The sequence below is a fragment of the Seriola aureovittata genome, chromosome 5 (assembly GCF_021018895.1).
Source record: "Seriola aureovittata isolate HTS-2021-v1 ecotype China chromosome 5, ASM2101889v1, whole genome shotgun sequence".
NCBI classification, from domain to species: domain Eukaryota; kingdom Metazoa; phylum Chordata; class Actinopteri; order Carangiformes; family Carangidae; genus Seriola; species Seriola aureovittata.
In genome coordinates, this window is record NC_079368.1 from 27,884,107 (window position 1) to 27,911,669 (window position 27,563).

Sequence of the window (27,563 nt, forward strand, 5' to 3'; positions counted from 1 at the left end):
TCAAATTTATATTTTTTTTCTGTGTCTTTGGTTATTCGGGCATGCCAATATGTAAGCAGTATTTTCAGACAGTCTTTGAAACAATTTACTGAATGTGATACTGCTGTGACTGTTGGCAGAGTAGAACAGATGCAGAACATCTTGGAGATATCAGACTTTTAGACTTGATCGCCTAGATTACACTGCACGAGTCATTTAAGGTAACCTCTGAAATCATTCTCCAGTCTTTTTCAGTTGTTTTGAAGATGACTGATGCAGAACTGTGCTTTGTTATGTTATGGAGATGAGAGGAGAGGAGAGGAGAGGAGAGGAGAGGAGAGGAGAGGAGAGGAGAGGAGATGAGAGAAGAGGAGATGAGAGAAGAGGAGATGAGAGAAGAGAAGAGGAGAGGAGAGGAGAGGAGAGGAGAGGAGATGAGAGGAGAGGAGAGGAGAGGAGAAGAGAGGAGAGGAGAGGAGAGGAGAGGAGAGGAGAGGAGAGGAGAGGAGAGGAGAGGAGAGGAGGAGAGGAGAGGAGAGGAGATGAGAGGAGAGGAGGAGATGAGAGAAGAGAAGAGGAGAGGAGAGGAGAGGAGAGGAGAGGAGAGGAGAAGAGAGGAGAGGAGAGGAGAGGAGAGGAGAGGAGAGGAGAGGAGAGGAGAGGAGAGGAGATGAGAGAAGAGGAGATGAGAGAAGAGAAGAGGAGAGGAGAGGAGAGGAGAGGAGAGGAGAGGAGAAGAGAGGAGAGGAGAAGAGAGGAGATGAGAGAAGAGGAGATGAGAGAAGAGAAGAGGAGATGAGAGGAGAGGAGAGGAGAGGAGATGAGAGAAGATGAGATGAGAGAAGAGAAGAGGAGAGGAGAGGAGAGGAGAGGAGAGGAGATGAGAGAGATGAGATGAGAGAAGAGAAGAGGAGAGGAGAGGAGAGGAGAGGAGAGGAGAGAGAGGAGGAGAGGAGAGGAGATGAGAGAAGAGGAGAGGAGAGGAGAGAAGAGAAGATGAGAGAAGAGGAGAGGAGAGGAGATGAGAGAAGATGAGATGAGAGAAGAGGAGAGGAGAGGAGAGGAGAGGAGAGGAGAGAGAGAGGAGAGGAGGAGAGGAGAGGAGAGGAGAGGAGAGAGAGAGAGAGAGGAGATGAGAGAAGAGGAGATGAGAGGAGAGGAGAGAAGAGAAGAGGAGATGAGAGGAGAGGAGAGAGGAGAGGAGTGAGAGGAGAGGAGATGAGAAGAGGAGAGGAGAGGAGAGGAGATGAGAGAGGAGATGAGAGGAGAGGAGATGAGAGAAGAGGAGAGGAGAGGAGAGGAGAGAGATGAGAGAAGAGGAGATGAGAGGAGAGGAGATGAGAGAAGAGGAGAGGAGAGGAGAGGAGATGAGAGAAGAGGAGAGGAGAGGAGAGGAGATGAGAGAAGAGGAGAGGAGAGGAGAGGATGAGAGAAGAGGAGAGAAGAGAAGAGGAGAGAGAGAAGAGGAGAGAGGAGAGGAGAGGAGAGGAGGAGGAGAGGAGAGGAGAGGAGAGGAGAGAGAAGAGGAGATGAGAGAAGAGAGGAGAGGAGAGGAGAGGAGAGGAGAGGAGAGAGGAGAGGAGGAGAGAGGAGAGGAGAGGAGAGATGAGAGAAGAGGAGATGAGAGAAGAGGAGAGGAGATGAGGAGAGGAGAGGAGAGGAGATGAGAGAAGAGGAGAGGAGAGAAGAGGAGAGGAGAGGAGAGGAGATGAGAGGAGAGGAGAGGAGGAGATGAGAGGAGAGGAGAGAAGAGGAGATGAGAGGAGAGGAGTGAGAGGAGAGGAGATGAGAGAAGAGGAGAGGAGAGAGAGGAGAGGAGAGGAGATGAGAGGAGAGGAGATGAGAGGAGATGAGAGGAGAGGAGAGAAGAGGAGATGAGAGGAGAGGAGAGGAGAGAGGAGAGGAGAGGAGAGGAGAGGAGAGGAGAGGAGAGAGAGGAGAGGAGAGGAGAGGAGAGGAGAGAAGAGGAGATGAGAGAAGAGGAGATGAGAGGAGAGGAGATGAGAGAGAAGAGGAGATGAGAGGAGAGGAGATGAGAGAAGAGGAGAGGAGAGGAGAGGAGATGAGAGAGAGAGAGAGGAGGAGAGGAGAGGAGATGAGAGAAGAGGAGATGAGAGGAGAGGAGATGAGAGAAGAGGAGAGGAGAGGAGAGGAGATGAGAGAAGAGGAGGAGAGGAGAGGAGATGAGAGAAGAGGAGAGGAGAGGAGAGGAGAGGAGAGAAGAGGAGAGGAGAGGAGAGGAGAGGAGATGAGAGAAGAGGAGAGGAGAGGAGAGGAGATGAGCTACAAGTTAAGGCAAACAAAAGAAAAGAACAGACGATTAGGGCTTCAATACCAGAAGGTCAAGCAAATAAAATGCAAAGCATACAGACATGCCAAGTCGCCCTCCCCTAGCGATATAATGGATTACATCTGCTGATGGAAGTTAACAAAATTTGCAAGTTAATGACACAACAGCGTAAGCAAAGGGGGCAAAGTATCTCCTCTTTCATATTCATGTTCTGCTGCTTTGCACCCGCTCTCTCTCTCTCTCTTGTACCCCCCTTAGTCTCTCCATCACCACTTTCGTTTATGTCCCTCTCCACTAATTATTATTTTATCATTTTCATGTCTCATGTCTCTCTCTCACTGTGGTCTTTGGAGAAAAACAGAGAGATGAACAGTAAAGAGAAAGGGAAAAACCCATCCATATGCCTCTGCGGACTGTAATTCACAGATAGGTCCTCACAGCTAGCTTTGATCTTAGCTTAGAGGTACTAATGGTGGGGTGTTAGGGAAGGGCTGGTCAGCCTTTTATATGTCTTTTGTGTATTTGTATTTGTGTGTGTGTGTGTGGGTCTGAATAATATTGTTGTATTTGATAAGAGTCAGCCACCCATGTAGATTACAAGAAAACAACAGGCAGACATTGCTAATGGATATTCTTTCAGCTCAACTTCAAGAGCTTATGGTATTACTAATATCCCTCTTTGGTATGTAAATGTATTATACACTTTTAAAACATAACGACAAAGGGTATTAGTGAAAATATGAGCTTTAATTCTGAAACACAGCATTCGGGAGAAAATATATCAAGCACCACTAAACACCAACTTCCAAATGACTTGTTCTATTCAAGCTGCGCTTACAAAACTTTGAAAAACTACAATTGTTTAGGCCTGAGCCTTTTTCCAAGAGTTAGAAGAATTATCATTCTGACCTGACATTGACTATAAAACTGAAATTTACATTCAGTGGTCCATTGTGTGTTTTATCATCATGACTGAGAAAGTGCCCCAACTCAAGCTATCTGAAAATTACAATTACCCTAATTAAACCATCCAAATCACATTCATAAGAATTTTATGTTATAAAAATTTCTCAATGAATGATAGAATGTAAATGTTCTTCAAGTTTAAAAGCTAGAATATAATTATGTTCTATTTACATTCTAGTGTAAAAGCAGTCCCACTGTGAAAACAGACGGCATGACGGCACAGGATGTCCATCAATATGGTTCCCTGATTTTTACAGTTAAACCTTGTGCAGCTGTTCCAACGTGTCAATGCTTTGCTAAGTGACCATTACAGCTAATCACATCTATAATGGTGAGGATGTAATTTTACTGGTTTCCCGACATTCACATTGAAGGATGGCCTCATAGCCTGAGGTAAAACTTTAGCTTTAAGCGGGCAAAAGCATTTAAAGAACAGAGTGATACTCAAAAACAGGGGGATTAATGTGTGGAGTGTGTATGTGTGCATATAAAGAATATAATGGCAAATGCTCAAACAAGCCTCCCAGTTTCCTCCTCTAAATGTAGAATCTGATTAAATTAACAAGACAAAGTGATTACGGAGACCTTTTACAGGCGGAAAAGCATCCACTTTGAGATGATTTCATGGAGCTGAAATAGAGCTGATTAAAACATGGAGTGAAGAATTTGTCAGTGGAGCACTGCACTGTTTTGGTTCCAGATGAAATTGCTTCATATTATTTTCTAACCCCTTACCCTTACTGGTTTAAAACAATTTGATGCATTTATAACTTGATCAGAGAAGGGTCTGTCAGTGTGGCGCATGAGAAATAGTAAATGAATTTCACGTTCTAGTTGTGTTATTCATGTGCTTTGTGACAATCAAATGCACTAAGGGTCACTTAATATAAAAATGTTTTGTGATGTAATCTTGATCTTCAGAGTTAATGCCTTCATTTGTCTGTGTGTGTATGTGTGTGTATGTGTGTAACCCACCTCCTGCAGTGTCCGTCTCAGTCTTAAAAGCAGGGTTTTGACGGCAGTACAGTCCTGCTGCATCAGTCTGAGTGGAAGGGCTTCCAGCCCTGGGGGTAAGGACTCATCTTCCCTCCCCAAACCCAGCCCTGAGCTCCAGTCAGCGGGAAGCAGGCTGGTGGGACGGCTGGGCTCCCTGGAGGAGAGATAGAGTGAAAGGAAAAGAGAGAAATAAAGAGTTTTAATCTTAAAAGTATGAGTCAGTGTAAAAACTTGACCATTGACTTGTCTTCACTGTTCTCCCCTTCGCTTTCCACAGGGCAACCAGCGAAACCTCATCCATGCCTTTGGTGGTTACTGATTGTGTATATGATACATTACAGAGTAATATCAAGATATCAACTGCTTCTCATGAATATTCCAATAGTTCCCAGAATCCTTTGTGCTATCATGCGTGACTGACAAAACTGTACACACATGATCTAAACCAGAGATATTCCTTGTTTGAATCGCAAGTCTCTTTCGGCTCACCGAGCTTTAACTGGCGGCAGAAAATAATTATATGATAATGCAGCCAATACACATAATGCCTGAAATACTCCAAGTTAACATCTACACTATTCATACACAAGGTTGCAGTGCAGCCTACAAACTACAAATAAAGAAACAAGTTGGTGTGACACATGAAGAAAATTAAGCGATTAACTTTCCTCAAGAGTCCAACCCTTTGTTTTTAATATGCAACCAAAGTTTCCAGGTTCAAGTAAGTTGGACCATTTCCGAATCACACAGCAGAATTTCGTGGTTTTCGCTGTTCCATGGTATAAGTGGCTCTCCTATTGACTGTGTCCTGCCAGTGTGGCTCCCATAGAAAGAATTGTGAAACCCAACGGTCTAAACAACAACTTGTCAGCATGTGGAACAATAATGTGAACAATTAGATGCAACACAGAAAACGCCACCTTCTACAGAGCCATTGTAAAGATCTGTCTGCATCATACTGAGAGCAGTGGCAATACACACACACTAGTTTTATTAAAGCTGCCACATCTCATCTCATCTTCTACCTCCTGGAATTAAAAAAACATGATGCTGGTGAATAAAACAGAGTGAAAAGACAAAAAGACAGACAGAAGAGAGATTTCTACAATGGTCAGGATGGAGACCAAGAACTGCAACCCCCCCCCCCCCGGCCTCCATATTTATTAGCACTGATTTCTATAAGTCTGTCACAAAAAGACAAAATAAAAGCACATTCAAATGCTTGTATGTGTAGACACACACACACTGTTACATTCAAAGATCAAAGGGGCAAAAGCATGTGAGTCCATCTTCTAATCCTGTGTCTCACCATCATTATCAACTCAAAATGATACTTCATCGTCAAGAGCTCTGAATCATTACAGCCCATCACAGCTGTGTGGTCCTGTCTGTGTGTCCCTCTCATATCGTTTGTACATTCTTAATTTAGTGTTTTGTATTACTCCATGTTCTCAATTATTCTTCTACAAAAACAACCCTGTGTATGTGTTTGTGCATGCGGCTGACTGTATGACTGCTGGTGTGTAAGTGTGTGTGTGTGTGTGTGTGTGCAGACGATCTCTCAGTTGGAGCACTGCATATCAAACACCTTTTTAATTAACAAAGCTTTCGAAGTTAAGCGCAGCAGAGCTCCTGGCCACTTGACAGACTGAAGAGATGAAATCTCTCCAAAAAGACAAGACAAGTTCATAAGTCAATGTTTAAGACCTGGTTATTAACAAGCCTCTGAACTAATGTCACTCTCTATTCTTCTATGCTGCAATGACACTTTAGTGGTGGTGTGGGGTTGGATTTGAACACAAACAACATGGGGGAGATCAACCAGAGCACTGTTTTAATTATCTGTCCCATATAAGAACACAGTGGATTAAACAGTAAACAGGCCTCTGGAGCGTCTTTGGTCTCTGGTACATGGCCTCTGTTCTTTGTCTTACCTTCACCACCTATTTGGTAGAGCACAGGACATATATTGGGAGGAACTTTCAGCAGGAGTCAGGGTTGCTCACTGTCGCCACATTCTTCATCTTTTTTTTTTTTTGCCTTCCAGCCAACACTAAAGCTCAATCAAGGCAGCACAACTACAAACGCTGACCTTATCTATAAAACCTACGTGTTCATAGTCATTCATTGCTCGGGGCCACCTTTACTTCTTATGTCAGTTTTAGAGTTTAAGTTTCACCAGAAGCATATTTTCTAACTTATGATGTAAGACTACTTCATATTCCACCAGCCATGAAAACAGTCTCAAAGCAAAGATCAAGCTTTCCTTCTGTTGTGTAGTTTCAACTGAAGAATGATGTGACTGATGTTTTAATTCGGTCTGTTAAGTCTGGCCAACGTCAAATACATCACGGAAACAAATTCAACATTTTACTTTTTGACAGTTTTGTGCAATTATGAATGTAACTGCATGGGTGTATGACAGCTGTTGTGGTTTAGAATTTTGATGTTTTACTATTTGATAATTATGGTGTAAGAAAAGTTGCAGAGATTCTCATTTTAGGATTAACATTGACCCTATGGGTTAACAGATGACCATGGGTACACTTAGCAGTGTTTTTGCACAGCAATAAATAATAATTATTCTTAACCTAGCCTGGATATGCTCATGGGCATAATTACTGTGAAAAAGTTACTTGGCATAATTAGATGTCTGGTTAGCTAAGAATTCAAATTTAGAAAATCTAATGAAGAACACTGGTAAGAGTGCAATTTGAGATTTGCAATTCAAAAGCAATAATAAGCAAATAATCAGCAGTATTTGACTCTAAGTAAAAATACCCTCAATCCTGAGTTCAGTAAACGCTGGAAAGTGAACTTTTGAAAAGTCCTTTCTCAATTGACAACAATTAAAATCCAATTGCAGTCAGCCTTTCAATCAATAACAATGTGTATGATGAGTCTTACTTGGCCCAAAGAGATTTTCCAAATGTCAAAACTGGGAACATAACAAAAGCCAAATTAATCTTCAGCTCCAAGGCCAATGTGTTCTGAAAGAGTAAAACTATTAACGACAAACAGACTGTGTTGTTCCTTTCTCACAAGCACACAATGATAAAAATTTGACTTTCAGTTTTTTCATTGAGTGTTGATTGCTTGTGAGGTTTTCCTCCGACTTACAGTATCTAATCAAACACTCTGCAAGCACAATAGGATGATACAAACTATAGTACAGACATGAAAACAGGCAAACGTACCATACCATGCAGTTACAGCAGTTTCAGGTCATTACCATGTTGGACAATCTCAAGATGCTTTAAACACAGAAATGTTCCCCATCCCTAGTTGAGTGACAGTAAAGCTCAAATTCATGGTTATGAACAGTTCAGCCATTTCATGTAGTGAAATAAAAACTGGCACCAAGAAACTGGAAAAACAACTGCAATTTTCCAACACATTAATCGAAGGAGTTTGAATAAGCTAAATTCTTGCATTAACATTTCCCTGCCAAGTTGTGATATTTTGACAGAAGTGCATAAAGGGGGACTGTGTATCTCACCTTCGTTATGACATTTTCAAAAGGTGAGATGAGAAATACCAACCTCCTGTCTGAAAAACCACGAAGACAACCAGCGAGTTCACAGTCTGCATATCAAGAAAAGTAAGAAGGGGAGGGGTGGCAGTAAAGAGAGGCAGACATAATCGCAGAAATGAGGAGCTCTTTATCGTCGACAGACTGTGTTCACTTTGACTGATAGCCATTTAGAGCAGAGGTGAGAGGAAATTAGATGCCTTTTGTCCCATTCTCCCAGGAAAATAACCAAGTAAACAGTGGTGGGGTGCATTAAGTCAGACAGCAAATTCTCAAGGAAAAATGTTCTTTGAGTAAAACAAGGCCATATCACTAAAATATCAATCAACATAAGCCACTCCAAAGACTTCTCACCGGAGAGGTCATACCGAATTGCTCCGTCATTTGCCCTCATACTGAATTGTTCACAGGTTCACCATCCTGCCCTTCTTTTTTCTTTTCACTGTCATCCATTTGCCTTCTTCCACCACGCCTCTCTCTGTCTACGCCTCCTTCTCACTCTTTGTGTTCATCAATCTTTAACCCCGTCTCTTTCTTACTTTTCTTTGTTCATCTACACTTCCCTCATCTGCCCCCCGCCCTACCCTTCGCCCAGACCCTCGTCTCTCGTCTCTACAGCACTCCCCTTGCCCCTTCACCCCCCCCCCATCACTCTGACAACCTCTACACTGAACCGATGCAGTATCAAAGCCTAAGGTGTCCCCGCAGGGATCCTGCTGAGCACCTCAGACAAATGTCGATGAAGCCTGCTGTCTTTTGAGGACAGGTGAGCTCTGTCTGTCATGCAGCCATGGGTGCTTTTTTTCCCCCTCTCTTAAACTGCAGCTTTTGTTCCTGTTTGGCATCTGAAGTTAGAATGAACTTTCTCCATTTATTTTTTCTGTTGGTCCACCCTGCTATCTAGACGGGATGAATTGAGTGTGGATAAATTACAAATGATCAATCATGCACTCTTCTCTCTGACAGTTTGTGTCAAGTGGCAGTGCCATAAAAAAGTTTCTTTTATGTGTTGTCTGTTTTTCTTCTTCTCTGTGATTCTCTGAGCCTGACACTGCAGCCCTTTCTCTAGCTTTCACCAGGGTTCAAGTTTGGATTCTTCTTTTACCTGCATGGTGAACATCAAATCCACAGAGCTATAAGAAAATGAGTGGGAGAAGGGTTGAAACAACACTCACCTCCCCTGAAACAATAATCATAGAGGTGCCCTTATGGAAAGCATTTACTGTTTCAGGGGAATAGAAGTGGAATATTTCTGGTTAAACTAAGCAGCTGAGGGCTGTAAATGTTTTTTACTGTGGGCAACATTTTTACAAAATGGGAATACCAGTAAATCTCACAGTCATTTCTGGGTCCATTGCCAAGCTGTCTGTAGCAGTAGAAACGGCGCTTTGTGATGATTTTATTATTTCAACAAATTAGCCAGCTTTATCTCCAATGAAAAACTGCAACAATCTGCAAGTAACTTCCAACAGCATTTTGTATGTACTGACAATATTCAGCGCCAATGCAGCAAGTAGGTCAAGTAGTGCAAGGCAAAATTAAGGATGTGAATTTAATGTGAGACAGATATGCTGCACAAAATCCTTGACTTTGACAAGAGACACCAAAGTTCACATCGCAGCTCATTCTGTGACAGAAGTCAGTCTTTACATGTGCAATATTTAAACATGACCAAAATGTTACTCTAAACTTAGCAATGTGTTAATACCTTAATAAAGCAGATATTGTAGGAATAAAACTATCATATTTTGCAAATGTGAAGAATAACTTGATGAATTTTTAGGAGGATTGTACCAGCAATAGGCTATTTGCTACCACCGCAGTTGATGCCCACTTTGATTGTGATATTTTAGACCTGAAATCCAACTTCAGGAGTTTCAGAAGAATAAACTGTGCAGGATACTTGTTGAACTGAAAGAAATCCTGGTTTCACTGAGAGAGGAAAGAAAACTTCAGTGACAGCAGCACTGGCAAAGACTGCTGGGCTCCCATTGTTGTGTGTGCAGTATATGCAAGTGTGCGCATGTGTGTGTGCGTGCGTGTGTGTGTATGCACATGAGCATGTCGAAGCATATATTTTTGACTGCAGTTACAGAATCGACAAAGTTGTTTTCCAGCTAAGCACAAGTCTCATCTGCAGGTAATTACCCCACACATATACGCGCAAGAGCACGCACACACACACACACACACACACACACACACACACACACACACAGCAGGAAGTGCACAGCACAGTTGAAGACAAGTCTGTTCAGTGATGATAGATGTTATACAGGCAGGGAGGCCGTTCCTCTACTCAGGGTCATCTGTCTTCTCACTGTCATGAGCCGATAGCCCGACACTCTCACTCTATTTCTCTTTTTTACAGCTCGCTCGCTCACTCGCTCTGTCCTTCTCACACACACACACACACACACACACACACACACACACACACACACACACACACACACACACACACACACACACACACACACACACACACACACACTACTCCTCTGAACAGGTTATATGTATGTGAGTGCAGAGAATAAAACTCTGAGATAAGAGTCAATTAGAAGATTACATAAGTGGACAAAGTGCTAATTTGAATTCATAAAGATGTAGTATTACACCAGCTAGTGGCTAAAACTGGTACTGCATGAACATGTGAGTGTGGAGCTAATTACAACAGAATACATGGATTAAAGTACCATTTGATTTTCCCTTTACAGTCTTTTCAGACTAATTACACAAAGGCAGGAAAAGTAAAGAGGGGCAGAGTGCGAAAGATGCCCCCTTCCTTTGCATTGTTTGTCTTTTGCTCCTGTTCTTAAAATACATTTTTATCCCCCTCATTCCTTTTTATCCCACTTTCTTTTCCCCTGCTCCTGTCCTCTCCTTTTCTGTTTTCTCCTCTCCTTTCAATGTATAGTTTTTCACCTTTTGTCTTTCCCTCCCCTGCACTCTCCTCTCTATCCTTGTGACTCACTCCTCTTCCCTCAGCAGCCATTTCTCAACAGCAGCGTTAGAAGTGATCCATTTCACCAACCTGAAAAAGCCAATTATCTGCCTTTTTATGACTTTCATTATTTTACCACTCACACAGGGTTATATTACTCGGCCATTGGCTCCCAGCATTGACACACACCTGCACATGCACATGAGTAGGCACGTCCACACAGGCCATAAACGATACACACACACAGGGCCAACAATGAAGAGGCACACAGCCCTATATATGCGCACACCTCGAAGTCTGGGTTAACATAATGTTCAGTTTAGTGTGTGAAGTGACAAACAATGACGGCTCAGCAAATAAATTATGCGTGATTGAAGTGCATTATCTTTAGCAGCAGTAAGGAGCAGTGGGTCACACCCTTGTCTGTCAGCAATATTAAGACTGCATTGTTTCAGGAGTAATAATAATAAAGGACACTTTAACACTGAGACATGGCGAGAAAGACAGCCAGTCCCTTATGCCAACTTTTCCCTCATTAAATTTTTACTGACAATGAGGAACATATTTATGGGGACAATCCAATATACAGTGTGTGTGTGTGTGTGTGTGTGTGTCTGGCTGTGTAAATGTGTGTAATAATGTAGACATCTGTGCATCATATATGTGCTTGTGTGCATGCTCAAGTAAAGCGCAACATTATACCACAGCTATGGGAGAATGATTGTCCTCATTTGTCACTCCTTCTTTCCACCTGACAGACACAGTGTACTCATTTGCATTCAGCACCTGAGGCTACGGATGTTTAATGCTGCCATTAAACTCATCTCCGACATAAAGTGCATCTGTGACTAAAGAGTGAGCACAAGCCGAGCTCCGGGCAGTGAATCTAATGGTGAATTCAAGTCTTCAGACACAGAAAGGGAGGGAATATAAAACTAATGTAATATGGCAGGGGTAACTTTCTGATTAACCTAATTGTCCTTTCCTGCTTTCCTTTGCTCTCTGCACTCTGAATCTGTGCTTGTTTCCCAAGAAATCTCTGCTTCTTCTTAACCTTTACTATATTTTTCTCTCCCTGACTTGGTATCACTTAATTTATGAGACTCCCCACTATCTTGGCATCCGTGAGTATGGTGATGTTAATCCCATACAAAGAGGCTGAAAACCACAACTGTAGCTTTTTGTGGGGGGAGATTATCAGAACTTACCTGCACTAATTACTATCAAAACTTCTTGCTGCTTTGAGAGATCTATTTAATATTGGTCCCATGTATCACATTATATTTTCCTGTTTCAGAGAACATTGCTGAGCCAAATTGACCAAAATTTTATCCCGTATTAATGACTCAAAGCAATATTCCCCTAAAGTAGAACATTCTCACCAAAAAAACACTATGAGTTCTAAAGGTTCACTTCCAAGAATGTCTTCCCCATGAAATCTGAGACATGTTACTCTTTTGAGCGCTATAGGATATCTTCTACCGTGATATAGTGATCGCTCCTCTGCCTGTTTATAATTTTCAAAAATGAGAACTGAATAAAAAAGCATGAATGCCAAAGGTGACAACAGATCACAATAGCAACCACCAGCTGACTTTTATAAACTGAAATGAACAATTTCATGTTAAAAAATGGAAATTCCCCACCCAAAGGGAATTATTATTTGGAGGGCACATGAATGTTTATCTATTCTATTTATTACTTAAGGACATGATAATTGTTGCATTATTTATTCTAAAGCCCTGATAATAAAGGACTAATATTTCAATTACCTTATAATGTGTTTATCTTGTGTTTATTCAAGAAACCTCAGCCTTATTATACTTAACCTGACCCTGCAGCTATAAGAAGCTGAAAGTGCAAACGCTCAGGTGAGATTTGCAGAAGAAATATTACAGTAACACCATGAAAATCTACATTATGTAGCAAGTGTATGATAATTTATTCTCAGCCTAAGTTGGTAATATGTATCACAGTCGGGAGTAGATAAGATTATGCTGTCAATCCAACAGTGCTGTTTAACAGAGCAACAAGAGCTCACATTGTTAAAAGATGCATTAGAAATGTAGGTTTTTTGCTGTAGTACACGTGGAGAGAAAACATGGGGGTGGATCTGTACACTTAAGCTGCAAATTCCCATTCTAGGACATGTTCTCGGTAAGTGGACAAACACCGCGTGTAGCTAATGTTTTATGATCATTGTCTGTACCCACGTCAACAACACCGAAATAAATTAAAATGTTGTCTGTCTCTCTCTCTCTCTGTCTCTCTCTCTCATCTCATTTCCTCTAGTCATTGTCAGGCTGCCTAATTTCCTTTCACAGAACCAAATATATTATCTAAGACGTGTCATAGTTCCGATTTGTTGTTATTTTGACAGAATAGCAGCACTGATGAACAAAAGTTTCCATAGCGAGAGCGAATGATTTACATTACAGTCATCTTGCCTTCACTGTGACAAACTGCACTCAAGATCTGTGTTAAATAGTTTTCAAATGTTCACACATGATATTCTTAAATAAATGTTTACCAATATCCCCTTATCAATTCTGGATGTTTTAGTCTTCAGTTATTAGTCATCTTTTTTTTTTTTTGACTTGGTGCATACAGTTTTTTCCCCGTTACAATCACCTGCATAAGCTCTGATTCTGATTAAATGAAATGTAAATGTGCAAAGGCGCCAGGAATAAGCTTCTATAATCCAGGATACAGGAATGTATGCTCTTAATCCTCATTTCTTTAAATACTGTTTCCACTGCAATGCTGAAGTACGCCGTATATTTATGCATAGAGGGACAGTGAGTAAGATATAAAGATGCAAATGATTGTTTATTCAAAATAGCTGTGAGTTCCCTAATTAGGTATTATGCATATAGAAGGCTACAATGACAGCAAGTGGAATCTTGCTTTGATTGTGTACTCCACATATAATTTATTGCACACTTACACAAGTTAATAATAGGATCTATGAGAGCTGTCTGTATTACCAGTGCTGGGAAAACAGTCAAAGTTCAAATATACGCCTACTGACACCTCTAAAAGCTCACTAATTAAAACATTGGATTTCTTTTGTTTAATCCACACCCAAACAGAAATGTATAAGCAACACACTGTTTCTTTCTTCTTGAACAAAAGTTTAGCCGCCCGCCCAGCCCTTCTGTGCAGCATCTTCCAGCGATAGCACGGGTCGCCAGATATGGTCAGCGAACACGGGTTTTAGTTTTGGTCAGCGCACAGGGACAGTGGTACCAAACCTGACAACATTACTATGACAACAAGACTTCAGGATGCTGTACGTTGTCACTGCATCCAGCTACTGTTTGCCAAGAAACAGTCAGAACACCCACAATTTAGTGTTTTTACATTTCTGCTTTGAGCCAGGCTAGCTGTTCCCATCCTAAGCTTAGTATCTATACTAAGCTAGGATAAACATCTCTCCACTTGGCACACAGTCATTAGAATCATATTGATTTTATTATCTAACTTCTGGAAAGAAAGCAAAAAAAGTGTATATCCCAAGATGATGAACTATTCCTTTAAACTTTACATGACCTTAGCCAAACTTAAAAGCCTCTGACAACAAAAGCTGTAGTATAGTGATGACTGCTGTAAAGAGGCTTTTTGATGCTAGTTGCTACAGACATGAATGAGGGAAGTTTTATCAGCAAAAACTTCTTATGAGAAACAGTGCGTTCTAAGTATGTTTTTGGTCAGTGGTAGAGGGAATGTGTTTGAGAAATCAATAGGTTGAGAAACATCTCGATGTATCAATTAGCATTTTGCAGTACATTTTCTTAGAACCGTGCTCTATTCCCAGCATGTTGAATCAAAAATACCCTCACAATCGACATACAGTGTGCTGTAGTCCACAACAAAAAGAGACAAGATAAAGACACACGAGGCAGATAATGTATGAAGAACCAAAAACAAAAGAGCTCCACCTCTTTGTTTTTCAAATATCCTCCTGATGCTGCAAAACGACATTAAAGTACAGGAAAACAATCCCTCCTGTTATATGTCTTACATCTGTTCACAAAAGTGTAACAGTGAATACCACTTTCATAATTCCTTTCATTTCTGGAAAAGACCATAGGACAAAAAAAAAAACTAACGGAGCGAAGAAATGATTTATTCATTGCCAATCAAATATTTTTCTCTGCGTTACAAATCAGAACCACACGTTCTCACTCAAAGCAAGAGAAAAACTGAAAGCCAGCACTAATTAGTCTCCTTGTGTTGAACATTTAATAAACAGTAATAGAGTGTTGTAAATTAGAAGCTAAACAACAGCAATGCACAAAAGAAATATGCATGACGACAGATACACACTGCAGGATTTTGAACATGTTTAGCCTATTAGGCTGGTTTGAAAATTTAAAACGTCACAGCATATACCCCTTGTTTTTTCCTCTGAGGAGTGATGAGGGCGCCTCAGAGCGCCGTGAGGAGCATGATGCTCGGTTAACACCAGCAATCTGTGGGCACAGACTGTGTGAACAAAAAAACTATCCCCTTCAAAGGAATGCATCAGAAACACTGAAAAATAACTGACACATTTTCTTTGATGTATATGCACAATGTAAACTAGAATTACGACATTGCAGTTCTACGCCTCAAGTCAAGTTGCAGTTTACACCCAAGTCTGTCCAAATTCATATAATATACTGTATGTATATAATGTACACTGTATATTTAATAAAAGGTATTCAATGTATCTGTCATTATTAGTGTATTCATTCTTGAGTTACAGCCGAAAAAATTTTTGTGATGTCACGGTGACCTTGACCTTTGACCATGATGTAATCAGCTCATCCTTGAGTCCAAGTGCACGTTTGTGCCAGATTAGGGGTGTTGCCATATACTGGTACTGACGATAACCGTGATATTTAAAAAATGAAACACTGATATCATGTTAATAATACACATGATAATATCATGATGGCAGAATGGCAGATGCCTTTTCACTATCCATCCAAGTGTAATTGTTCTTTTTGTTCACTTTTGTAGAGATACAATGACAGACTCTCTCTCCTCCTCCCTACACTCATATTTGGGTCTAATGCCTTTGCCAAAAAAGAGACAAACCGCAGTAAACAAAGTTTAAGAAAAAACAGTTCATCCTTGAGCCCAAATGGACATTTGTGCCAAATTTTAAGACGTTCCCTCGAGGTGTTCCTGAGATATCGCCTGAATCCCGCGAATGGGATCGGTGGACGGACAACCCGAAAACATAATAACAACAGATTAATACAAGATAAAAGAGTTTCATCACCGCTTGTTGGAATAACAAATTTGGCATCATTTGGCATCACCTGCAAATTGAACAGAGAGAGGGAGGAGAGAATTTACTCTGTTCCTACCAACTCCCACTATATGCTGTGTTTGTCTATGTGTCTGAAAATCAGGCTGCAGTGCATTTTATCTGTCCCCAGCTCCACTCCAAGACTCAGTTGGATTTTTTATGCTTGTCTATTTTTATAAATATGCATGTGTGCATATGAGTGAATGTCTGTCAGCATATGACTTACTGTAGGAGGAGATGTGTGTTATTTTTGCTGACTGTATCAACTCAGGTGGGATTAGAAAACAACTTGGCTCAAATACTTTATGAATCATATTAACATTCAACAAATTTGTTCCTCTGTTTATGTGTGTATGTGAGTGAATTCTATATAATCATGCATTACATGACTCTGTGGGAGCCTACAGGGCCAATTGAAAGTGTATCACCATGCACCACACCAACCCAAATGGGAGAGGATGGTGTCTTTTCGTATCATAACACGCCTTCTCACTTTCTGTGTACGCTGGGTTTAGTTGACAAGCCCCGGCTGATTTTGTTTCACTTGCTCCATTTTTCTTATATTCAGCTGGGCACAAAATGAGTTAACGCAATAACAGTAACACATAAAAAGTACAAACTGAGAATGACGGACTGCTGAAGTGACCCTGTAGCTTGAAGCATGTAGTAGGACATTCATGTTTTAAAGTATATGTAGTATGTGTATTTGTTGATATAAGTCTTATCATGCCAATGGAAGACTGTGATTGTTTTAGATGCTTTAATCGTCAAATCAGAAGTGGAAATATGGGAATTGAGATTTTTATGAGATTTCACTGCATATTGACAGACAAGGACACCCCTGAGTGTTTGCATGTTGTCTCCTCAGACTACCTGTCTTCTGCATAATAATACACAGCAATGAAAAGAGATAAGGGAAAAGAAAAGAGTAAGGGAAGGGGAACACTCAACAGACAGACCGCCGTTACCATAGCAACAGAAAAGCTATATACCTACTGTCAAAATTGAATTTCCTGTGTCTTTTTCCTATAGGAGTGACGAGGGAGGAGTCTTAACAGAAAATAGATATTGAGGAAACATCACACAAGCAAATTTTCAGCATTCGCTTGTCTCAATACCCCCTGCATCCCCTTCTCCCGCCAACCAAAAGGCACTGACGCACACTCATTATTGTCCTGCAGTGGATATGGGCAATGTTATCCAAAGTAAGTACTGCAACTGGCAAAAGAGCATAGCACACTGAAGACGGCTTCATGAAACGAAATAGTCAATACCAAAAAAATATTTTTGCCGCTTCTACATTCTGTCAATATGTTTCCTGTATACAGCATTTAAATATGAAATGCAACCATGAAAGAGCAGCAAACATAGCTGCTGTGAGAAAAGGTCATTAGAGAGCAACACTACACTCTGCTAATATGAATCAGACCCAAATCTGATTTATTCTAAAAACTGTTTTTTACTATGAGGTTTTTGAAAAGTCATTGTAGCGGAAACAACTAAAGCTGCAACAATTGGTCAGATACTCAAATGAACTCGGTTGACAGAAAATTAATTGGTGACTATTGTGACACTTGTTTTTTTGGGTTTTTTATTTAAGCCAAAACACAAAACATTTGCTTTTCTAGATTCAAATTTATAAATTTTCAGCTATTTTAGATCTATAACGGTAAACCTTTGGGGTTCAAACTGTTGGTCTAACAAAATATGACATTTGCAAATGTCACCTTGGAGTCTGGGAAATTATAATGGGCATTTCACTTTCTCGACACATTTTATTTACAAAATGGTTCATCAATTAGTTGCAGCCCGAGAACATCTATCTAAGATGCATCTATTTGGTGTTTTCAGCATTTAAACTCTCTACTCTTCCTTTATTCTCACCCTTTCAGTTCTATCTAGAGGTGTCAATTATTACATGATTAAAAACTACTGTAGAGTACATTGTGTCTCTGTTGATCTCTGTTCACCAGCTACTTTGCAGCATGTATGAGATGATGAGGGACAATGTGACTCCATATTTCTTTGTCCTACATTCAAGTGAATATAGGACAAAGGACTCTGATATTTCCAGTCTCTCCTTTCTCCCTTCTCTCCTTACATCTCCCCCTCTCTGTCTGTCTCTCTTCCTCTACTCACCTCTGCAGCCACAAAACATGAAAACTAATATTTAGCACATGGCTGTTATTGCTGTAGCTTTGTTACTGTGGTGTTAATGTTTACAAAGTCATAAGCACAGAGAATTAAATGTCTGCCATCAAAATCATTCAACTGTCATACATCAAAGAGGAGGTATGCGTGCACAAGACTGTGCATGTGTGTGTGTGCAGCAGATGTTCTGTGCAGCCTGTCAGACAGCCAGCAGTATCCTGCAGCTGATACTCTCTCTGGACAGGCTGACTGACTGACAGGTGAATATGTGTGTGTGTGTGTGTGTGTGTGTGTGTGTGTGTGTGTGTGTGTGTGTGTGTGTGTGTGTGTATTTGTGTTTTCTTGTGTGTGAACAGAAGGGAGCTTGCTTTGCCTCCAGCAAATCAATGTCCCCTCGAGGGAATGTGGAACCTGAGACAAAGAGCAAGAGAGACAGAGAGAGAAAGAAAGACGGTGAGCAAGCCCTCGGCAAACACATTTTGCTCTCTTTCCCCTCTCCAATCTGAGCTCCTTCACTCACAGACTTAACACATTTTGCGGCAAAATTTGTGTGAAAATGTTCTGTGAGAAGAAATCAGAAACTGAGCTAACACAGTGGGAAATTAACACTTGCCAACAGCTACATGTTGATCATGGTAACAAACTTAGACCTGGCTCCATTATGTAACCTGCCCCCCGATTTCCAGAGTAAAAAACGATCAAAACATGTTTTACTGGTATGGATTATATGTTTTTTTTTTTTTTTTTAAATAAACCATAATGTTTAATTTCACTTCGAAATCCAAAAAGAGAATCAAAAGAGAGAATATCTATTCCTCAATGGTGTGATTTGTCTACTTTATTGAAGTGTAGCCACTCTCTCCATCCAGTCTTTATTTAATATTTACGAAGGTTACTCTGCTGCTCTGCACTTCAGCGATAAAAACTGCTCCCTTGCTGTGAAGAAATTAACTGAACACACACTTCTCCCTAAGCCCAGTATATCATGTCACTGTCTCGCTGTTGGAAGCACACGCACTGTCAAATTTCATGATGTGTCTACAATTCTGGAGGCTTGGAGTAAAACGTTAAGACTTAATGCAGACTACTGGGTTGTTATAAAGGTGGCATATGTAAGAGCTAATTAGGTCATCACTCAGGGATACCATGATTTAAATGTGAATTTAGTGAATAGATTTTGAGTGTAGTTACACTAGAAACATGGCTCTAGGGACAGAAATATCAGTCTGTTGGTCAGTCAGCCCGCCACTTGTATCCAGACTAAAATACTGTTTCTCAACAACTATTGGATGGATTTTTGGTCTACACATTCACGCCCTCCCTCAGGATGAATAATAACAACTTTGGTGATGCAACAACATTTTATCTAGTGCCATCATGAGGTCAAAATTGTAATTTGTCCAGTGCTGTGGTTTATGACCAAACACCTACAAAACTAATGACATTTTCACCAGACTCAGCTGTAGTCTGTGTTTAGTACCAACTACCAAATGTTAGCATGGTATCACGCTGAACTAAGATAGGAACATGGTTAACATAATGCTGTACCTGCTACACATCAGCATGTTAGAATAATGGCATCTGCATTCAGCCAAAGCACTGCTGTTTGTAAGTACAGGCTCATACAACTGCTAGCATGAATGTAGACTCTAATTCTTCGCCAATGGTCATTTCAGAGTTATACTTCAAAGATGAGGTTAAGGATATTTGTAGCTCCGCACCACAGCTCAGATCTTCGTTTATTCCCTGCCTCCTTGCTCTGCTAAAGGGTTACTATGGTAATGCAATGTTTCTAACTGAACTGAAAGGGGTGGAGCCACCTCCTCATACTATGACATTTCTAGCCTGAACTGTGATGCTGCAGTCCAGACAAACTCAACCAATCAGAAGAAAACTGGTTTCAAACAAATAACATTTTATCATTGACCTCGTAAACAGAGAGGAATAATGCAAATATTTGTGTGCAAGTGTATGTGTGGACATGAATGCTCCTCAGTGTTTTCAAAGACAAGAGGAAGTGGGACTTCAGTATAAATGAAACAACCAATGAACTGTCTGACAAAAACCTTGGATGGGTTGAAAAGGTTGGCTCCCGACTCGCATGATTCAGTGAAACAGTGTAGACGAAGAAAATGTCTCTCCATTCGGCGAAACATTCAAAGAGTGTTAGAAGCGTGATAAAAACCCTTCTCAGAAAAAGCCAAGGCCAAGGCCAGTGTCTCAACGGTGTAGTATGAATCCTTCAACCTCTACTTCAAAACCACTCACACAAGTTGACCTGCACTGTCTCTGTAAACAAAAAAGATCATAGGGTTTATTCAGGGGAAAATACGTATAGACCGATACATCTACTCTATGGGTGCAAGCACAAATAAAATAAATTCAACCAGGGAGTGGAGAGAGGAGCACTGAAAGGTAAAGTAATAATCATCTGGTGGTTTGTCAGACAGACCACCAGACGATACCACTGGTGATACAACCCCTTTATTACCCACTGGCTCCATAAAACCAAATAAGCCCTATCCACAGAGCTGCTATGTGTCTGTCTCTGTGTATGTGTGTGTGTGTGTGTTTGTGTGTGTGTGTGTGTGTATTTCTGTGCAAATGTGTGGGCGTGCATGCATTTCCGTGTGTGCCCAGCAAGACCTATCCTGATTCCTGAGCATCGGGAAGAAACAAGTTTCCAAATCAAATCAGATATGGAACCATCCTTGGCAGTGGTGCGCACACACACAAACAGAAAGTCTAAGTGTTCCCTTTCAGCTGTCGGCTACTGTGAGACAGAGGAGAACAGAAAGACAGCTAGCATATTTATTCCAACAGAATTTATTTATTTATTTACCCTCCATCTTTCTGTGCTAGAATCTCGTCTCATCTCCAAGGGAGGGAAAGACATAAAACATGTTATGCATTACAGGGAACATTCAAGATCAGCAATTCCTAGAATAGACAATAACCACCGTCTCTTTGTCTTTCACGTGGCAATGGAGTGTGGTGGGGGAAAAAAAGCTATATAGTTCTTGCTATAATGTAATGAGGATATACTGTAACAGGGATAAATGCCCCTGTGGCCAAATGGGTAAGGGCATCAAAACAGATCCCTCCATGTACCATGTACCATGCATGTGCTCCAATATATATTATACCCACTTGGCCCTTTGGTGACAATAAAACAAACTATCGATTCACTTTTCAAAAGGAAAGCTCATTCAGACCCTCCTGTGCCACTGCAGTCCCAAGTTTCTGATGAGGACGATACAGACGAGGAATCAGTGGCTGATCTTTCCATCGGGAGAGGCTCACGCAGTTAAAGTGGCTGAGATAGGACTGCCACGTTTTGTAGGTGCTTCTCTCGGTATGGTCCAACATTTGTGGGGAGAACTACAGTAAGTTTGCCAACTCGACCCAAATCTTTAAACATCAAACACTTGTAAAGCACAACAACAGCATGAAACATAGCATGAAGCACCATGAATGGCAGTGCCACATACCTTATGTTTGTTATGTCACAAAACATGTAATTAATTAGTTTAATCTTCCCTGTGGAAAATGGATAATGTAGAAATAGAATAAGGCTTCTGGCACGACTTCACCTACTTCCAAGGTGCATGGAGACAGGAAAATGGAAAAGGTAATAGCATAAATGAGTGCATTAAAACAAATATACATATTAATATACCTCTGATGGTTTTCTTTGCCTGGGATGCGATCTCCTGATGGGTCCATGGGGGAGGGGAGCAGGTTGAGACAGGAGGCCAGGGACTGGCTGGAGTCCTCTCTGGACACTGTGCACACACCAGAACACACATACAGTCATTACATCAAGTTGATTTTGTAATCACAGCTGACACTTAGACTTTGCCCAAGTAACTAACCTTACCACAACATATTTAGCCATGAAATATACAGTAATAACTTTCTCTTTCCATCTCCCAGTCATCAAAAACTGATTTAGAGCTGTAAAGCACCAGTCATGTCACCAAATAGCTTATTAAAATTCAGTAGTGATAGATTTGAGCAATTATGATACTATCAGTTTTTTTAATATATCTACTTTTAATTGCACATTTGACATAGCAGTGTTGAGGAACCTGGAATTACAAGGGGGGGGGGGACGACCAAAATTTGGCACTTCTTCATGTCTTTGTAAAGGTCCCGTGTCTTTCTTTCTGTCCCTGTCTGATTCCACAAGGCATGAGTCACAGCTGCAGAAGGAACACAGCCCTGCAGCTGAACACTGTTGGCCATAAATTGCTGTGAAATTGCTTGCTTTTTAATAAAGGCTTCAACAAGCCACCTGAGAGAGGTAAAAATGAGAAGAGCCAATGAGAGCGTGTAGCTGTGTGGGATAGGTGTGTGTCCATTCGTGTATACATCTCTATAAGAAGCTGTGCATGTATCTAAATCTGTCTGCTTTGTGCTTAATGCCTGAATGTGTGTGTGCAGGTGTGTGTGTCTTTAAATTAGTCCCTTTAATTTGAGTGTGTGGAGGAAGCTTACTTTTCCATTGCTAGAGTCTTAGTCCCTTGACTTTATGAGAACAATTTGTCAAACCTTTAATTTCATGCTACAGTCTGCAAACCATTAGGTCTAATGACTAAGCATTCACGCTTGTGTGTCAGAGTGTGTATTAAGGATGAGGCCTCCTTCAGCTCTTCATCAGCCAGTGTCTTTAGAGATGTTATAAATCTGTGTGTGTGTGTGTGTGTGTGTGTGTGTGTGTGTGTGTGTGTGGGCTGAAGCTCCTGTTGCAGACTTTACTCCACAGTGCTGCTGAGCATTATTCTTTATTTGACTGCAACTGTAATATTTTCAGTCCATTTGGGGTTAAAATGTCACCAAGGGATAAATGAACCTCACAGTTACATAGAATTCGACTGAGAGATGTGTTGAGTAAGAGTCCAAGCTAAGAGTGAACGTATCGTCATTTAGAGTCAAACATGTAGTCCCTATATTTGAATAACTTTTCAATGTCATGTTAACCCACTTTTCATTCATGTGTAATACTGAGCCGAACATCAACTGCCCAAGTCCATGTTTACAATTTGCATCTTTGCATTTTGATGTGTCTTAATACAGAGCGAACATTTGCAATCTGAGATCACCAGAAACATGACCAATACTGACAGGGTTTGCAAGAGCTTATTTTGGCCTTATTACCATAATGTTACTGCAAGCAATGATTAATAAGAATAGTGCTTTCAATTTAAAATAATCAATTTCACTTCTCTACTCACAATTGTAAAATAGGAAATTCCATCACAAAAGACACGAATGTGATAAGGATGAACATATGCATGTCCCTCTTAACACACTCACGTGTGGTGTGGTTACAGCCACTAACCACACCTGTTCAATACAATAGTTTCCTAATGTGTTTTTATGAAAGGAAGCTAGGGTTACTGTGTTTGGCACTCCATGCTGCAGCGTGGCAGAGCATGAGCAATAATTCTCCTCTGACAGTCACTTTTCAACCATGAGGCATTTCAGGAGGAGTGTGACTGAAATGCCAAAACAACAAAGGAGATAAATCGCTGTAAATGAGGCAGCTACATCAAAGTCATGGCACATGTTGAGAGAAACAGGGAGACTACTGGTTTTATGATTTAAGGTGATGGAATAGAGGTGGCCTAATGAGGAAAAAGAGACAGAGACAGAGAGTGAAGAGAGAAACAGGATAAGAGAGAGAAAGACAGCAAAGAGGGGGTGAAGAGAGGAAAAGCAAGAAAGGAGGGAAGAAAAGCTGTGACAATGAGAAAAATATGAGCAGACATTCACTTGAATAGAGGGAGGGATAGATAAAGGCAAGAGTTTGTATGTGACAGATTCTCTCTTTTCTCTCTGATGTGAATGCTTAGTTTCTAAAAACTCTTAAGTTTCTTTCCAGAGGAACAACAATACAATGACTTTGGGAATATAAACTTAAACTTTAAAAAGAATTGATAGTGCCCAATTCTGCACGTGACTTTAACCCTATACCTATAGTATGGTAGTAATAAGTTAGCACCAATACATAAGTTTTTAGACAGATCCAGAAAACCAGCTTGTGTGATACAGATAAGTGTGAAAAAGTGAGACGGTGTATCATCTGTATCTTCTCTCAGCCTGCTGTAGGCTTCACACACACACGTGCCATAAAGACCTCTGTGTAGAGATGCAGTAAGAGTTACCGTGTCGATGACGTTGATCGTCAGAGAGGTCCAGGTCTAACATAAGATCATCTTCATCCAGCTCTGAGGAGCCCAGGTTGTTTAATACATCCTGAAGAGTAAAAGCAAAAACACATACACTTAAAATGAACAGTTTAAAAATATATATCTGATAAAATAATAATGTCTAATTATTACATTCTTAACAATATGACTGATGTATGTCGTTCTGTATTCCTAATACGTTAGGACCTAAAACAAGGTCTAAACAAGTCATTATGATGAACAGTTTCAATACAGTTACTGCATAGCTAAACAGTCATTAATCCTATAGGTTCTGCAACCCCTGAGGAGGAAAAAACACAAATGCTAATGAATGATACGGTTACAATATGACAGCACTGCAGCAAATTATTAAATTATTCTCTTCAAAGCAATCCAGGTGGCTCATAACATTCTGATAGCGATTCTCCAACCAGAAAAACACAACATTTTAATAACGCTAGCAACAATCACATAGTTATTTTTATCAGGGCATGGGATTTTTTCCGCTTTGCCTGCACTTAATGATATATTTAGTCCCTCCCAATTGCATCCAAGCTTGTTATGTGGGAATCATTAGGGTTCGGTTTGCGAATGAGGCTGTAGTTTGTAACATCTGTCAGCGTTTCCTGTGTTTTACAAGCAAAAATAGCTGCTGAACAAACCAGAAACAACTTGCAAGTCTACAGAATTTATTCTCCATGATAAAGAGAGGTTATTGGATTTTCAAGATTGTATACTCTCAATTTTCAAGTCATTATTTTATATACCATGCAGCCAACTGGATGTCCTTCACCAGTATGACATAACTAACAGCATACATTTCCTTACTCAAATAAAAGACAAAAAGATAGATCAGAAAATATAATTTGCAGGAACACTCTAAGTATTGTCTAACTAAAATAATAAATTTCAACATAAAGTTTTCTAAAAGTAAACATAACATACAATAAAACGATATCAATTCTAGATTACAGTAAAATTAAATAAATAAATAACTACATACTAAATAGGAGATTGTATTTTCAGGAAACCTTATAATCAAAGATAAACGAACTACATTTAAAGTAAAAGAAAACCAAAATGAATTATATGCAAATACCACAAAATCACATTTAGGTTTCAGTACTGAGTACCAAGTTGACTTAATGACTGTGCTGACAACAAAAAAGACAGTGTGTGTGTGTGTGTGTCTGTGTGTGTGTGTGTGTGTGTGTGTGTGTGTGTAGTAAATTTTCTCTCATAACAGACTTTAAAATAGCTGTTTAAATAAACTCTGATATCAGTGACAATGTCCTCCAAAATCAATAATAATAATTCAAGAAAGACATGAAAATCTGTTTTACAAACCTTCATCCATCCTGCTTGGCCCTGAATTATCAACAGTATTCCCACAAACATTAAAGGTTTACTATTTCTTGAGAAGTCTTTATATTTTAGAAATAACTGATAACATGTTCCCATTTTCCCTTGCATTTCAAAAGTCAAGGCTGCCACCTGATGGTCATAAAAGGAAAATCCACTGCAGAAAAAAAAGTTACAAGAATAAAGGGTGGTAACTCTCAACAGCCAACATGAGCTTCACTGCAAGCATGTGCTCACCATCAGCAGGTTTCTTTACAATTAATACTATACTATAATACCTAAAACAAATACCAGTAGTACTGAATTGTACAGGTACAGGCAGCAAGTCTCATCAGTCTGATAACCCCACAAGGCCAAAAAAAAAGAAGAAAGAAAACGAATTATTTACTTTGAAAAGTACTTTGAACTGGTTCTGAATAAACTTTATTACCTGAAACAACCTTGTTCAACGTGAAAATAAGTGGGTGATGCTTTCTATTGGCTTTCACAACTCTTAATATTGGTTTAAAGATCTTGCCTGAACTTTTGTGCACAGAAAAATGAAAACCATGAATTGAAATATCAAGAGCCAGAAAATAATATGCGCCAGTCTCATGCAATATCTGCAGATGCAGATGGATCAAAAAATCCAATAACAAGCCCTGTTCAGCTTTCATCACTGTTGTTTGGACATAAAGAAGCTCACAGCCACACTCTGTATCGATCTCCTCCCATCTGAGAACAAGAGCCTCAATGCTTAGTGTCATGCCTGAGAACTGTGTGTGAGAGAGAGGGAGAGGAGAATATCCAAACAGTTATACCTGTGTTCTTTAAGGCCACACCTATGTGAAGCCACTGTGGTCTGTATATGAACATATAACATTACATTGCTGTTTTTTCCACTGTTTCATCAGCTGCTCGGTGTCGTAAACATCAGAAAAAAACAGAATGTATTTCAGAGTAATGGAATTGAACACAAGATCCCATTTCAGGCGTTAAAGCTAATAGCTAAAAGGTATTGGAAAAGAAATGAAGACCCATACCGTGTGATACTACTGCTCACAGACTTCATTTGAAGCTAAATTACCCATTTTAATGTGCCCCTCTAACCACAGAAATGTGTTCATATGATTTTACAACGCAGAGATGTCACCTTTTTACCTCGCTTGTGTGATTTGAGTGAGTATAATCCTTGAGTTAATAGAGATAATATCAGATTCAGGTCTCATTTAAAGATGGCTCCATCTCTTAACTGCCAAGCAGAAAGATATCCAAAACAGGGATAGAAGGGAAGCAAGAGGTTCTTTCTGTCCATTAAAAGCCACTGGTTTCTGTTCATGCCGTGAAAATCACATATACAGTCTATGAAAATTACATTTGTTCTGTGCTTGAGGGTGGTAAATGCATTAAGATCAAGAGAGAGGGATTTAGCTGTGCAGCCAGGTATTATGGCCTCAAGCAATGGAAAATATATGGACTAACAAATGACTTTCATTGTGTTTGAGCAGACACTTCACTTGTATTTACGATGTGCCTGAGGGAATAAGTGATTGAATGTCCAGTCAAATCAGAAAACTGTTTGCTGAATGAAAAGAAAGTGATTTTTAGCCAAGATGTGGCACTTACATAGCCTAACATTTGTTATTCTTTTTAACCACTGTCTATTCTTATCAATACAGAATAATCACTTATCCCAGAGCAAAGCAAACATCCTTTTAATATTCAACAAGCAATGTCATTTTAAATGACAAATATTATTTATATATATACATATTTGAGGTGCATGTACCTCAAATATGTATATTCTTGCACAGGAGTCCTCTCACATATTGAAAGGTCGACAACTTTAGGAGAATAACTGAGGCTGC

General features: G+C 40.1%; 1 protein-coding gene across 2 annotated transcripts in view; it reads right to left on the reverse strand.

Annotated features, from left to right (window-relative positions):
- The window catches only part of ccser1 (coiled-coil serine-rich protein 1), a 117,945-nt gene that overhangs the window by 75,108 nt on the left and 15,274 nt on the right, over positions 1 to 27,563 (reverse strand). For both annotated transcript variants that reach the window (XM_056375872.1, XM_056375873.1), the window contains exons 5-7: positions 24,331 to 24,421; positions 21,840 to 21,945; positions 4,211 to 4,385 (exon numbers count right to left, since the gene is read on the reverse strand). In XM_056375872.1, the coding sequence (XP_056231847.1) occupies positions 4,211 to 4,385; positions 21,840 to 21,945; positions 24,331 to 24,421 (372 nt within the window). The remainder of the gene's footprint in view (positions 1 to 4,210; positions 4,386 to 21,839; positions 21,946 to 24,330; positions 24,422 to 27,563) is intronic.